Below are 14,765 nucleotides of genomic sequence, written 5' to 3'. Positions count from 1 at the left end.
TCCTAATAAGTAATATGAATTTGAGTTTAATATCAGTAGTACTACAGTCTACATACTAACAAGTAATCTGGTGCTAGGTAAAGTCTACAATATAAGTGTAGCTGGAATAAATGACATGGGAATGGGTCCTTTTAGTAAACCTGTGAGTTTTGAAATTGGAAATGGTTAGTTTAATATGCGGTATTCAAATAATAATAATCATATTTCTGTATATTACAGTACCAGTCATGTTAGTCTATCACATATATTTGATGTAACATGGGTCTTAATATCATGGAGTCTACCAGACTACATACCTAAGGAGTATTACACATTACACACTATGAAATTGGTTATGGGATAGTGCAGTCTGAGAACTGTAAGTTTCGGGAGAAATGACATCATCAGATTCAATACAACTTTAAATGAATCAAATACAACAAGTTCAAGTAATATAAGTGATCTGATAGTAACAGCTGTTATCTGTTTGGTGTACGTGGTTACACTGTTAATGGTTATGGACTATGGACAGTAACTATTAATAAAACACTAACTGAACCATCAACAAGTTAGTTTATAATAATCTATTGGTTGGTATAAATTATTTTTCTTAGTTATTTCATCAATCAATTGGACCATTTGTCATCCATACTAAACTTCAAAACACTCAATATCATATTGCTTGTATTACAACTACTGTCAATGTTACTACTGATGTTTACTGTTTAGTGAATGGAGTGATGAAGTACAACTCAATGTATACATTAATTGATTCTGATCTCCTCATATACAACAACACATTACTGGTATATCTCCTGATCCAATGAGAGTGTCAGTTAATGTTACCTGTATAGCAATATATAAAGGAGTGAACTACAGTGACACTGTGATATTACAAGGTATGTGAAATTTAGTCATTCATCTTAACTAAGTTTTACTGGTTTCTAGCTCCCAGTGGTCCTCCATCTAATGTAATGGCATATATTTTAAATGAAGACTAGTATCAAAGTCAACTGGACTATGTCATCACAGACTAATGGATATGTGATTGTCATTAACTCTACTACTGAGTAAGATACCAACAAAATATTATCTACTAGAGAAGATGAAGTTGTAATCAATGGACTAACATTAAGTAGATATTATGAGATCAATGTGTATCTCATATAAAGATCTTCCATCAATTAATAGTACACAAAGATTGTTAAGGTTTGATGGTGAGTTGATATTTGTATAAAGACAATGTGACTTTATTTGATTGTCTAGTTCCTACACCAGTAACTAATCTGTTAGTGATTGATGTCTCAACCACTATCATTAGAGTGAATTGGACTAGTCCCCATAGTGAAGATGGTAACTATGTAACATACTACGACATTTCCTATAGTCCATCTTGTCCTGGGCTATCATCAGTAAAATGTGACATTGGGCTCTGTTACTCCTCATCAATTTTACTACAAACTTCATTAGTTATATATTAAGAGAATTGTTCAGTGGTATGACTATACCATCACAGTGAGAGCTGGTATATACTAGGAGAGTCTAGTCCAATAACATTAAATAATGTAACACAAATGACAGTAATTATAAAGTAATCTTCTTTTCCTGTTTATACTTGTTTCCATAGCTCCAACTGGACCTCCTACCTCATGTCATAGAACCTGTCAACATATCACTTTATAATATATCCTGGAATGAAATAGATTGTTATCAACGTAATGGACATATCACTAGTTATGTTATCCTAATAAGTAGAGATGAATATTGAGTTTTAATATCAGTAGTACTACAGTCTACATACTAACAAGCGATCTGGTGTTAGGTAAAGTCTACAAGTATAAGTGTAGCTGGAATAAATGACCTGGGAATGGGTCCTTTTAGTGAACCTGTGAGCTTTGAAATTGAAATGGTTAGTTTAATATGAGTATTCAAATAATATAATCATATCTCTGTATATTACAGTACCAGGTCATGTTAGTCTATCACATATATTTGATGTAACATGGGTCTTAATATCATGGAGTCTACCAGACTACATACCTAAGGAGTATTACATACACCACTATGAGATTGGGTTTGGAATAGTACAATCTGAAAACTGTACTTTTGGAGAAAATGATGTTATAAGATCGATACAACTTTAAATGAATCAAATACAACAAGTTCAAAGTAATATAAGTGATCTGATAGGTAAACACCTGTTATCTGTTTGGTGTACGTGGTTACACTATTAATGTTTATGGAGTATGGACAGTAACTATTAATAAAACACTACCTGAACCATCAACAAGTTAGTTTATAATAATATTATATAAATATATACTAGTTTAATTTTAATTTATTTAATATCTATTCTAAACAGTTACTACATCAACATCTGGACTAGCTGCTGGTATCAGTGTTACAATGATTACAGTAACTGCTAATATAACACTATCGGAGCCATCCACAATATGTAATTAGTAAATTAAATTTCTATTTAACACTTCATTCAGTAGTATCTTCATCAGCTGCACCAACACTCCATTCATTATTACCAACATCATCAATTGTTTTAACACCATCAACATCTACACACAGAATAGTAATCAGATATTTATCATATGATTTATTTTTAATATACATTTATTATTAGATATTAATACTGGAATAGTAGGAGGAGTTATTGCTGCTATACTTGTAGTACTATTTGTAATACTAATATACTAATATTACTACTATATTTTAAGGTAAGAAACAGATATTATATTAACATTAATTTGAGTTATTATAAAGGAGACATTCTCAACAAAAACAAAAAAAGATTAGCTGATTTTAAGAAAGAGCAGACAACAAAATGATTTTCCACTCTTAGAAAAGAAAGTACAATCAACTGAACACAGGTAATAATCTTCTATACATATACATTAATTATTATATACAATATTGTCATTAACTATTATAGAGTATGAAGCAATGGCAAATATGAAGAATTCACATACCACGATGATGAGTATGCAGTCATAACTAGTGAACCAACATATGCTAATGTGACAGAAAAAGGGTTCCTCTCCTGTCTATGCTACCCCTCCTTCTCCATGTCCCTTTGATCATCAGATCCCTCCTACTCTCCCTATATCACTTGATGATCTTGGTACTCATGTAGCCAGTTGTCATAGTGATGGTAATGCAGCTTTTAGTGAACAATATAAAGTAAGGAGTGATGTTATAAACTAGATAACTGTTATTCTATATTTAGGCACTGTACACAGGAGAAGACAAGCCATGTACTGTAGGTTTTAGTGATATGAACAAACCTTATAATCGATTTAAAAACATAACACCTTGTACGTACTTTATTATATAATAATATTGATATATGACTTTCAATGTCAATACAGATGATGAAAATAGAATTTTACTCCAAACTGGTCCTAAGTTTGAAAAACATGCTTAGATTATGTTAATGCAAGCTATGTTGATGTATGTTGACAAAGAGTCCTATTATACACTTTAATAATGTACTTTATCATAACTACAAACTATCTGTATATTACTAATTTTTATATTGTCTTCCTTATAGGGTTATGGACATTCCAAGAAGTTTATAGCTGCACAAGGTAAGTATTAATAACATTATCATCTAATATAAAACAATTAATAATAATAAAATTTTTACAGGACCACTGAAGAAAACATTAATTGATTTCTGGAGTCTAGTCTGGCAAGAGCGACCCAATACCATCATCATGGTAACCAATCTTAAGGAGGGATCTAAGACTAAATGTGAACAATATTGGCCTGAGTCGTATATGGAACCAACTACTTTTGGACCTTTTATTGTCACATTAGTGGATGAACAGGTTTTTTACCAGATTTTGTTATTCGAAGTCTGAATGTAAAGGTTAAAATGATCTTAAGAGAATACTAGATTGTATGTTCACTAATATTAGATAGAAGATGGATCCAACGTGACTCATAATATAACACAATATCATCTTACTTCCTGGCCTGATCATGGAGTACCTGACTATGCTACCCCTCTAATGAACTTCACAAACGAGTGACTAATACATGGTGTCCATCTAAAGGTCCCATCTTAGTCCACTGCAGTGCTGGTGTAGGTCGTACTGGTACATTTATTGCTGTGGATATAGCTCTGGAACAAGCTAGTAAAGAGAGAGTAGTAGATATTGCTGGTATTATCAATAGACTTAGAGAACAGAGAATGAAGATGGTCCAGACAGCAGTAAGTCACCATATGTTTTTAATACAATAATATACCATTCATAGGATCAATATGTTTTTATTCATGATGTGTACTAGAAAGAGTAATTTGTGGAGAGACAGAGATTCCAACAGACAACTATCAGTCTGAACTACAGAAACTTAAAGAGTATGATTCCAGAACACACCAGACAGGTCTTGAGTCACAATTCAATTTTTTGTATCAAGTGACTCCTAATCCTGATGATGTTTATTGTACTACAGCAAGAACTTATAGTGACAAGAACCGTTCCAATGAGTATTTACCACGTGAGAATATTATTTACCTAATCATATCTTTATATGTACTTATTATTTATTTAAAGCTGAGAGATTCCTTGTTACACTTCGTGAGGCACATGGTTATGTTCATGCATCTTTTTTAAATGTTAGTTCATGGTCACCCACATATTATCTTTACTGTGTTATCTCATAGGGTTATCATGAAAAGAAAGCATTCATTATAGCTCAGAGTCCAACAGAGAACACTAGCAGAGACTTTGGAAGATGATAATGGATTATAAAGTGTGTGCTATTGTGATGTTATGTGAATTAGAAGAGAATGGAGAGGTAATTTATAATAACCAAACATTATTAAGTTTATATAACATAGGAGTCTTGTTATCAATATTGGTCAAGTTCTGATGTACTTAAATTGGAGAGTATTTTGTTGAGACAAATTCTGAGAATGTACATAATGGATATATATTGAGAGGATTATTATGTTTCAGCGCACAAACAAAGTGACCAATGAATGTTGTACAGTTTTCAAGTAACAGATTGGCCTAAAGATGGACATATCAAAAAACCTCAAACTATCCTCCAAGTCATTGAAGAGGTCATTAGAAGACAACAGAAGATTGGAGGAGGACCAATAGTTTGTACATTGCAGGTACATAGACTGTACACATAGTAATAGTTATTGTCTTCCTCTCTCTAGTGACACAGTGAGTCGTTGTGGAGTATACTGTTCAGTAAGTATTGCTCTAGAACAGTGTAAAACAGAAGGTGTAATAGATGTGTTTCAAGTGATCAAAGGTATTAGAATGAACAAAACCGGGAGCTGTGACTACACTGGTAATAATAGAGTAGTTTATTAATAATAGATTGATATCTCATGTTATCTTGTACAGGAACAATATACTTCCATTTATGATGTCATTGAGATATATCTATCAATGAACACCACATATGCTAACTTCACTATGTCTTAGTTGTGTGACTCAATATACACATAATAATTATTGTAATTATCAAAAGCTGGTAACAATATTTAATGATTTCTTTTTTTCTTATTAATGATATTTTTAATTGGTTATACATTTTTCTCCCATCATAACAATGAGTACATTTATTGTTTTAATAGCAAGCTGTCATTTCAATTTAAACAATAATAAACAGATAGTCAGCATACTGATGATAATTTGCATAACTATCCATAGTTATATTCAGACTAATGTGTGATACAATTATTAAGATATAAGTAAGTGGCAACTTCTTATAATTGCCTCTTGTAAAATTACGTGTTATTTTATATTTTATAATTTAATATGCAGCATCATGTTCTGGTTTAATTTATTTAATAAGTAAACATGAAAATGTTGTAAATAAAAAAAGAAATGTGTAGTAATATATTAGATTATGAATTTAGAAATTAAAAAGATAAATTGTTTAAAAACATTTAGTTTATTAGCATTTATGACTTTCTTAGTAAAAACTGCTTGCTACACAATGAACACAATAAATAATGTAAACAATTAACATAAATGTTTTGTACTTCAAAGAAATTTAGTTTATGACTCTCTTATATTATAATTATGATGATGATACTGCTACATATTATACACAATAAATAAATGTTAACAATTACAATGAGTGTTTTTTGATATCATTATTATGTATATAGTTTCAATATGACATTATTGTGTTGTGATATAATAACTACTCAACTACCATACATATTGTCTAACTGTTAGTTTCTGTAATTGTTTGTTACATGTACTGCAACAGTAGTTGTGGGTAAAATTATTTTCTTGTTGTTCTAAAATGAGTATCATTATTGAATATGTTTATCATAACATAATTCAGACTATTTGTGTTTTAGTAAATTCATAGAGAGGTGTATTATTTCCTTGTATAGTGAATATACTAACAAAAACCACCCCTAGGCTTATTCAGGTATTCTGATGGGTGTGTACTAACTTGAACTATAGAGATAAGGTTTGTTATGTCAGATAGTAAGATGATGTCTGTACTACTACTGGCTACTATATATTCTATTTATATGTGAGTGAAGTTATTAGTAACTGACTCAGGTAAGTAACTTGATATGTAGTACATCATTTATTAACAATGTTCTAGGTATCTACCTGATGTTCAATGGAGATTGTTATCCTAATGGCTCTACATCAATCATAATTACATCACACCAGGAAGTACCTATATATCACATCTTCAGTGTGTTACCTAATTCTAATTTGTCTGGAGGAGAGTGGATCTATCCTAATGGACAATCTGTAAACTGTAACAGTAATAGTGACAGTGATCCTCTCCGTTGTATTGTCTCCAATATTCTGCTAACATCACTGTATATAGACCTAGTGGAAACCAACAACTTTATGAAGTCAGTATAAGTGGTTCACAGAGTATAGGTGTGATATCTTTAAGTGTTTTACTCTTATTGAAACATTTTTACTCAATATACAGAAAGAAAGGAAGAATACCAAACAAAATGGAAATGAAAAAAAAAAAGTTTAAACTAAAGAAAAGAAATTACCATCAGTTAAAGATACAAGTATAGTAGTAAACTAAATACATTATGTATCATTGTTATATATCAATAGAAGAACAACAATTTATAAATAATAGTTTTGAATTGGTAGGATATATTAATCCATTTGTTGACTTTTCTTCTTCTTTATTGAATAGTATTAATACAAGTTATATTAATGACAAGATCATACAACTGATAAAAGAGCTGTCTCTAGTATAATGATATACCCTCCATAGGATCAATATGCTTTTATTCATGATGCTGTACTAGAAAAAATGATCTATGGAGAGACAGAGATTCCAACTGACAAATATCAGTCTGAACTACAGAAACTTAAAGAGTATGATCCCAGAACACATCAGATAGGTCCTGAGTCGCAATTTAATCTCTTGTATCAAGTGACTCCTAATCCTGATGATCTTTATTGTAATACAGTGAGGAGTCATAATGACAAGAACCATTCCAGTGAGTACTTACCACGTGAGAATATTATTTACCTGATGATATCTTTATATGTACTTATTATTTATTTAAAGCTGAGAAATTCCTCGTTACACTTCGTGAGGCACATGGTTATGTTCATGCATCTTTTTGAGTGTTAGTTGATTGTTACCTACATATTATCTTTACTGTGTTATTACATAGGGTTATCGTGAGAAGAAAGCATTCAATATAGCTCAGAGTCCAATGGAGAACACTACTAGAAACTTTTGGAAGATAATATTGGATTATAAAATGTCTGCTATTGCGATGTTATGTGAATTAGAAGAGAATGGAGAGATAACTTATAATAAACAACATTATTTAGTTTATATAACATAAGAGTCTTGTTATCAATATTGGTCAAGTTCTGATGCACTTAAATTTGGGGAGTATTTTGTTGAGACCACTTCTGAGAGTGAGCAGAGTTGATTCATTGTGAGGATCATTAACCTAAAAAGGAGAGACAAGCTCTTGGAATGTAGTACAGTTTCAAGTGACAGACTGGCCTAAAGATGGACGTATCAGAAAACCTCAAAGGCTCAAACTTATGATGTCATCAAGATATATCTGCAATGAATAGTACATACTCTAATTTTAGTTTTCAATAATCAATAATTTATATAACATAGGAGTCTTGTTATTAATATTGGTCAAGTTTTGAATTACTTAAGTTTGTTATTAAAATTGAAATTTTAGGGAACACTTGAAGAAATTAAAATTGATTATTATATATATATATAATGATTAAATATAGTTATAATTTAGTAACATGTATATATTTATATCTACATAGGTCTTAGTTATTCTAATCCTTCCTTAGTGTACATAGTTATCAATGTGATGATTTTGATGATTTTAATGATGAGTAATCCAATAATGAAAACTATACATGTACAAGTAGTACAAATGTGAATGAATTTAAGTGATCTGATGGTAACACTGTTTTGATTGTACAATAACCTAACTACTATCATTCTAATGTTATTATAATTATAAATGACCTGTCCTTTGGCTTCTTCCATTACTTAAAATATCTGTCCATGTTTGTGTTAACTTGTAGATCAACCAAATGAAATTATAAATCAATCAAAAGTCAATATACAATGTTATTTTTGTCCTACTATCACTTGTTATTGATGACTTAATTACATCATGTTGACTCATAACATGGTCTATTTATATAACGCAATAATTCATTGAAAGTTATTATATTAGCATCATTATTCTAAAAAGAAATAAACAATCACACTTTAGCAGCAAAAGTCATTGTGTATAATTTTAGTTGCTCTTTTGATAAGACAATGTCTGTACTACTACTGGCTACTATCTTCTTGTTACGTGTGAGTGAAGTTATTAGCAACTGTCCACCAGACTCAGGTAAGTGAGTTGATGTGTAGTACATCATTATTAACAATGTTCTAGGTATCTACTTGATGTTCAATGGAGACTGTTATCCAAATGGCTCCTACATCAATCATAATTACATCACAGGAAGTACCTATATATCACATCTTCAGTGTGTGTACCTAATTCTAATTTGTCTGGAGGAGAGTGGATCTATCCTAATGGACAATCTGTCAACTGTAACAGCAATAATGACAGTGATCCTCTCCGCTGTATTATCTCCAATAATCCTGCTAACATCACTGTATATAGACCTGATGGAAACCAACAATTTTATGAAGTCAGTATAAGTGGTTCACAGAGTATAGGTGGTGATATGTTTAAGTGTTGTCTACCAAGTAATTGTTCTGATCCTACTACTAACATCATCACTGGTTCATATATTCAGTAAGTTATATCTCATTGTACTAGTACACACTATCATTTGTTACTGATCTACTATAGGACATGTAGAGATCGTAAACTTCAGTGTTGTTGAACTTCCTTCTAATATGACAGTTGTTCCACAACAATACAGACTTCACTGTGTATATAGTGGATGGTATGAAGAATTCAGGTGGTATAATAACAATAGTGAACTAAACTGTGGATCACCACAAAATGGATTCAGTTGTAACATTAATCCAACACCAAGTCAACAAGCAATAATAGTAAGATCTTTACATACATTTACTGTTACTTGGTATGCAGAGGATATCAGTAGTGGAATATTTAGTCAATCAAACAATAATGGTGATCATGTACATAGATGTTATGTAAGAGTTGCAGAGATTATAAGAAATCGTTATCTTACAGTAACTGGTAAGTACTTTTACTACTATAGTTACATGATGACATGTGTAACCCTCTCAGCTCCGGGATTTACTCCATCTCTCCCTACTCTGGTCAACAAGACAGCTACCACTATCACTGTCAGTTGGACACCTGTTCCATCTGATGCTGATGGATATATAGTCAATGCCACTAGTAACAAAAAACACTGTGACGCACCAGGTAAAGGGAGGTAGTCAGAATGAGATGACATTGAAAGGACTGATGCCAGCAACAACTTATGACATCACAGTCAGAGCCTATCAAGATATACTGGGACCTGCTAGTAATGTAATCAGTGTACAACTAATATAAAATCTAACTACAGGTATAGACTTTGATGTATTATTTTATTTTCAATAATTTATATCTATAGTATATCATCTATCAGTTGGATGTTGGTAACTACTACACTTCAAAATGCTGTTAGTTGTATGACAACTACTGTCAATGTTACAACTGATGTTTACTGGTTAGTGAATGGAGTGATGAAGTACAACTCAATGTATACATTAATTGATTTGATCTCCTCATATACAACAACACACTACTGGTATATCCTGATCCACTGGGAGTGTCAGTTAATGTTACCTGTATAGCAATATATAAAGGAGTGAACTACAGTGACACTGTGATATTAGAAGGTATGTGAAATTTAGTTGTTCATCTTAACTAGGTTTTCACTTTTTAGTTCCCAGTAGTCCTCCATCTAATGTGATGACATATATTTAAATGAGACTAGTATCAAAGTGAACTGGACTATGTCATCACAGACTACTGGATATGTGATTGTCATTAACTTACTACTGAGTAGGTACCAACAAGATATTATCTACTAGAGAAGATGAAGTTGTAATCAATGGACTAACATTGGGTAGATATTATAGATCAGTGTGTACTCATATAAAGATCTTCCTTCAATTAATAGTAGACAAAGATTGTTAAGGTTTGATGGTGAGTTGATATTAGTAAAACACAATGTGACTTTATTTGATTGTCTAGTTCCTACATCAGTAGCTAATCTGTCAGTGAGTGATGTCTCAACAAATACCATTAGAGTGAATTGGACTAGTCCCAGTAGTGAAGATGGTAACTATGTAACATACTACAACATTTCCTATAGTTCATCTTGTCCTGAGTTATCATCAGTAAATGTGATATTGGTCTCTGTTACTCCTTATCAATTCACTACAACATTCAGTTATACATTAAGAGAATTGTTCAGTGGTATAAACTATACCATCACAGTGAGAGCTGGTAATGTATTAGGAGAGTCTAGTCGAATAACATTAAATAATGCGACACAAATGACAGGTAGTTAAAAGTAATCTTATTTTCCTGTTTATGCCTGTTTTCATAGCTCCTAGTGAACCTCCTACCTCATTGTCAGTAGAACCTGTCAATATATCACTATATAATATATCCTGGAATGAAATAGATTGTTATCAACGTAATGGACATATCATAGTTATGTTATCCTAATAAGTAGAGATGATATTGAGTTTAATATCAGTAGTACTACAGTCTATATACTAACAAGTGATCTGGTATTAAGTAAAATCTACAATATAAGTGTAGCTGGAATAAATGACATAGGAATGGGTCCTTTTAGTGAAACCTGTGAGTTTTGAAATTGGAAATGGTTAGTTTATTATGAAGTATTCAATTCTTAATTGATATCTCTGTATATTACAGTACCAGGTCATGTTAGTCTATCACATATATTTGATGTAACATGGGTCTTAATATCATGGACTCCACCAGACTACATACCTAAGGAGTATTACATTACACACTATGAGATTGGTTATGGGATAGTGCAATCTGAGAAAAAAACTGTTCTTTTGGAGAAAATGATATCATCAGATTCAATACAACTTTAAATAAATCAAATACAAAACAAGTTCAAGTAATATAAGTGATCTGATAGGTAACAGCTGTTATCTGTTTGGTGTACGTGGTTACACTATTAATGGTTATGGAGTATGGACAGTAACTACTAATAAAAACACTACCTGAACCATCAACAAGTTAGTTTATAATAATATTATTATAAATGTATACTAGTTTAAATTTGATTAATTTAATATTTAATCTAAAACAGTTACTACATCAGCATCTGGACTAGATGCTAGTATCAGTGTTACAAGGATTACAGTAACTGCTGATATAATACTGTCGGAGCCATCCACAATATGTAAATTAGTAAATTAAATTTCTATTTAACATTTCATTAAGTAGTATCTTCAACAACTGTACCAACATCATCAATTGTATTAAAACACCATCAACTTCTACACAGAATAGTAATCTGATATTTATCATATGCTTCATTTTCAATGTATATTGCTATTAGATATTAATACTGGAATAGTAGGAGGAGCTATTGGTGCTATACTTGTAGTACTAGTTATAATACTAATACTAATATTACTAGTATATGTTTTAAGGTAAAAACAGATATTATATTAACAGTAATTTGAGTTATTATAAAGGAGACATTCTCAACATAAACAAAAAAGAATAGCTGATTTTAAAAAGAGCAGACAACAAAAAAAAATGATTTTCCACTCTTAGAAAAGAAAGTACAATCAACTGAACCAGGTAATAATCTTATATACATATACATGATTATTATATACAATATTGTTATTAAACTACTATAGAGTATGAAGCAATGACAAATATGAAGAATTCAAATACCACTGATGATGAGTATGCAGTCATAACTAGTGAACCAACATATGCTAATGTGACAGAAAAAGGTTCCTCTCCTGTCTATACTACTCCCTCCTTCTCCATGTCCCTTGATCCTCAGATCCATCCTACTCTTCCCATATCACTTGATGATCTTGGTACTCATGTAGCCAGTTGTCATAGTGATGGTAATGCAGCTTTTAGTGAACAATATAAAGTAAGAAGTGATGTTATAAACTAGATAAAGTGTTATTGTATATTTAGGCACTGTAACACAGGAGAAGACAAGCCATGTACTGTAGGTTTTAGTGATGTGAAACAAACCTTATAATCGATTCAAAAACATAACACTTGTACGTACTTTATTATATAATATTATTGATATATGACTTTTAATGTCAATACAGATGATGAAAATAGAATTTTACTCCAAACTGGCCCTAAGTTTGAAAAACACAGCAAAGATTATGTTAATGCCAGCTATATTGATGTAAGGTTAAAAGAATCCTATTATACACTTTAATGATGTACCTTATCATAACTACAAACTACCTGTATATTTACAAAAGTTTATATTGTCTTTCCTTATAGGGTTATGGACATTTCAAGAAGTTTATAGCTGCACAAGGTAAGTATTATTAATAATATCATATAAACAATTATAATTACTATTTGTACAGGACCACTAAAGAAAACATTAATTGATTTCTGGAGTCTAATCTGGCAAGAGAAACCCAATGCTATCGTCATGGTAACAATCTTAAAGGAGGGGTCTAAGACTAAGTGTGAACATATTGGCCTGAATCATACATGGAACTAACTACATTGGACCTTTTTATGTCACATTAGTGGATGAACAGGTTTTACCAGACTATGTTATTCGATGTCTGAATGTAAAGGTTAAAATGATCTTAAGAGAGTATTAGATTATTTTGTTTATTAATATTAGATAGAGGATGGATCCAATGTTAGTCATAAAATAACACAATATCATCTTACCTCCTGGCCTGATCATGGAGTACCTGACTATGCTACCCCTCTAATGAGCCTTCACAAACGAGTGACTAATACATGGTCTCCATCTAAAGGTCCCATCTTAGTCCATTGTAGTGCTGGTGTAGGTCGTACTGGTACATTTATTGCTGTGGATATAGCTCTGGAACAAGCTAGTAAAGAGGGAGTAGTAGATATTTGCTGGTATTATCAATAGACTTAGAGAACAGAGAATGCAGATGGTACCAGACAGCAGTAAGTCATTTTGTTAACATTGAAGTGTCCTTAATACAATGATAACCTTTAATAGGATCAATATGCTTTTGTTCATGATGCTGTACTAGAAAATGTAATTTGTGGAGAGAAAGAGATTCCAACAGACAAGTACCAGTCTGAACTACAGAAACTTAAAGAGTGTGATTCCAGAACACACCAGACAGGTCTTGAGTCACAATTCAATCTCTTGTATCAAGTGACTCCTAATCCTGATGATGTTTATTGTACAACAGCAAGAACTCATAGTGAAGAAGAACCGTTCCAATGAGTACTTACCACGTGAGAATATTATTTTACCTGATTATATCTTTATATGTACTTATTATTTATTTAAAGCTGAGAAAATTCCTTGTTACACTTCGTGAGACACATGGTATGTTCATGCATCTTTTTTGAATGTTAGTTCATAGTTTACCTACATATTATCTTTACTGTGTCATTTACATAGGGTTATCGTGAGAAGAAAGCATTCATTATAGCTCAGAGTCCAATGAAGAACACTACAGAGACTTGGAAGATGATAATGGATTATAAAGTGTGTGCTATTGTGATGTTATGTGAATTAGAAGAGGAATGGAGAGGTAACTTATAATAAACCAAATTAAACATCATTAAGTTTATAATAACATAGGAGTCTTGTTATCAATATTGGTCAAGTTCTGATGTACTTGACTTTGGAGAATTTTGTTGTAAAACAAATTCTGAGAATGTACATAATGGATATATTGAGAGGATATTAATGTTAGTCTAAAGGACACAAGCTCTTGGAATGTTGTACAGTTTCAAGTAACAGACTGGCCTAAAGATGGACGTGTCAGAAAACCTCAAACTATCCTCCAAGTCATTGAGGAGGTCATTAGAAGACAACAGAAGATTGGAGGAGGACCAATAGTTGTACATTGCAGGTACATAGACTGTAGACATAGTAATAGTTACTGTCTTCTTCTCTCTAGTGACACAGTGAGTCGTTGTGGAGTATACTGTTCAGTAAGTATTGCTCTAGAACAGTGTAAGACAGAAGGTGTAATAGATGTATTTCAAGTGATCAAAGCTGTTAAAAGAAGCAAAACCAGGAGCTGTGACTACACTGGTAATAATAGAGTAG

At 31.6% G+C, this 14,765-nt stretch overlaps 1 protein-coding gene and 1 pseudogene across 1 annotated transcript; both read left to right on the top strand.

Annotated features, from left to right (window-relative positions):
• Positions 1–3,541: 3,541 nt before the first annotated feature.
• Positions 3,542–4,735, top strand: LOC121391890 (receptor-type tyrosine-protein phosphatase alpha-like; the record flags this gene model as incomplete). Its single annotated transcript, XM_041523361.1, has 5 exons — positions 3,542–3,578; positions 3,640–3,821; positions 3,880–3,892; positions 4,050–4,207; positions 4,661–4,735. Coding segments are annotated over 5 exons (465 nt in total), but the record flags the coding sequence as incomplete, so codon positions are not given.
• Positions 4,736–8,781: 4,046 nt separating this feature from the next.
• On the top strand, positions 8,782–14,765 carry LOC121391889 (annotated as a pseudogene).

Source organism: Gigantopelta aegis, unplaced genomic scaffold (assembly GCF_016097555.1).
Source record: "Gigantopelta aegis isolate Gae_Host unplaced genomic scaffold, Gae_host_genome ctg3062_pilon_pilon, whole genome shotgun sequence".
In the NCBI taxonomy this organism is placed as follows: domain Eukaryota; kingdom Metazoa; phylum Mollusca; class Gastropoda; order Neomphalida; family Peltospiridae; genus Gigantopelta; species Gigantopelta aegis.
The sequence above is the reverse complement of the archived record's forward strand: the minus strand, read 5'-3'. Positions and strand labels throughout refer to the sequence as shown.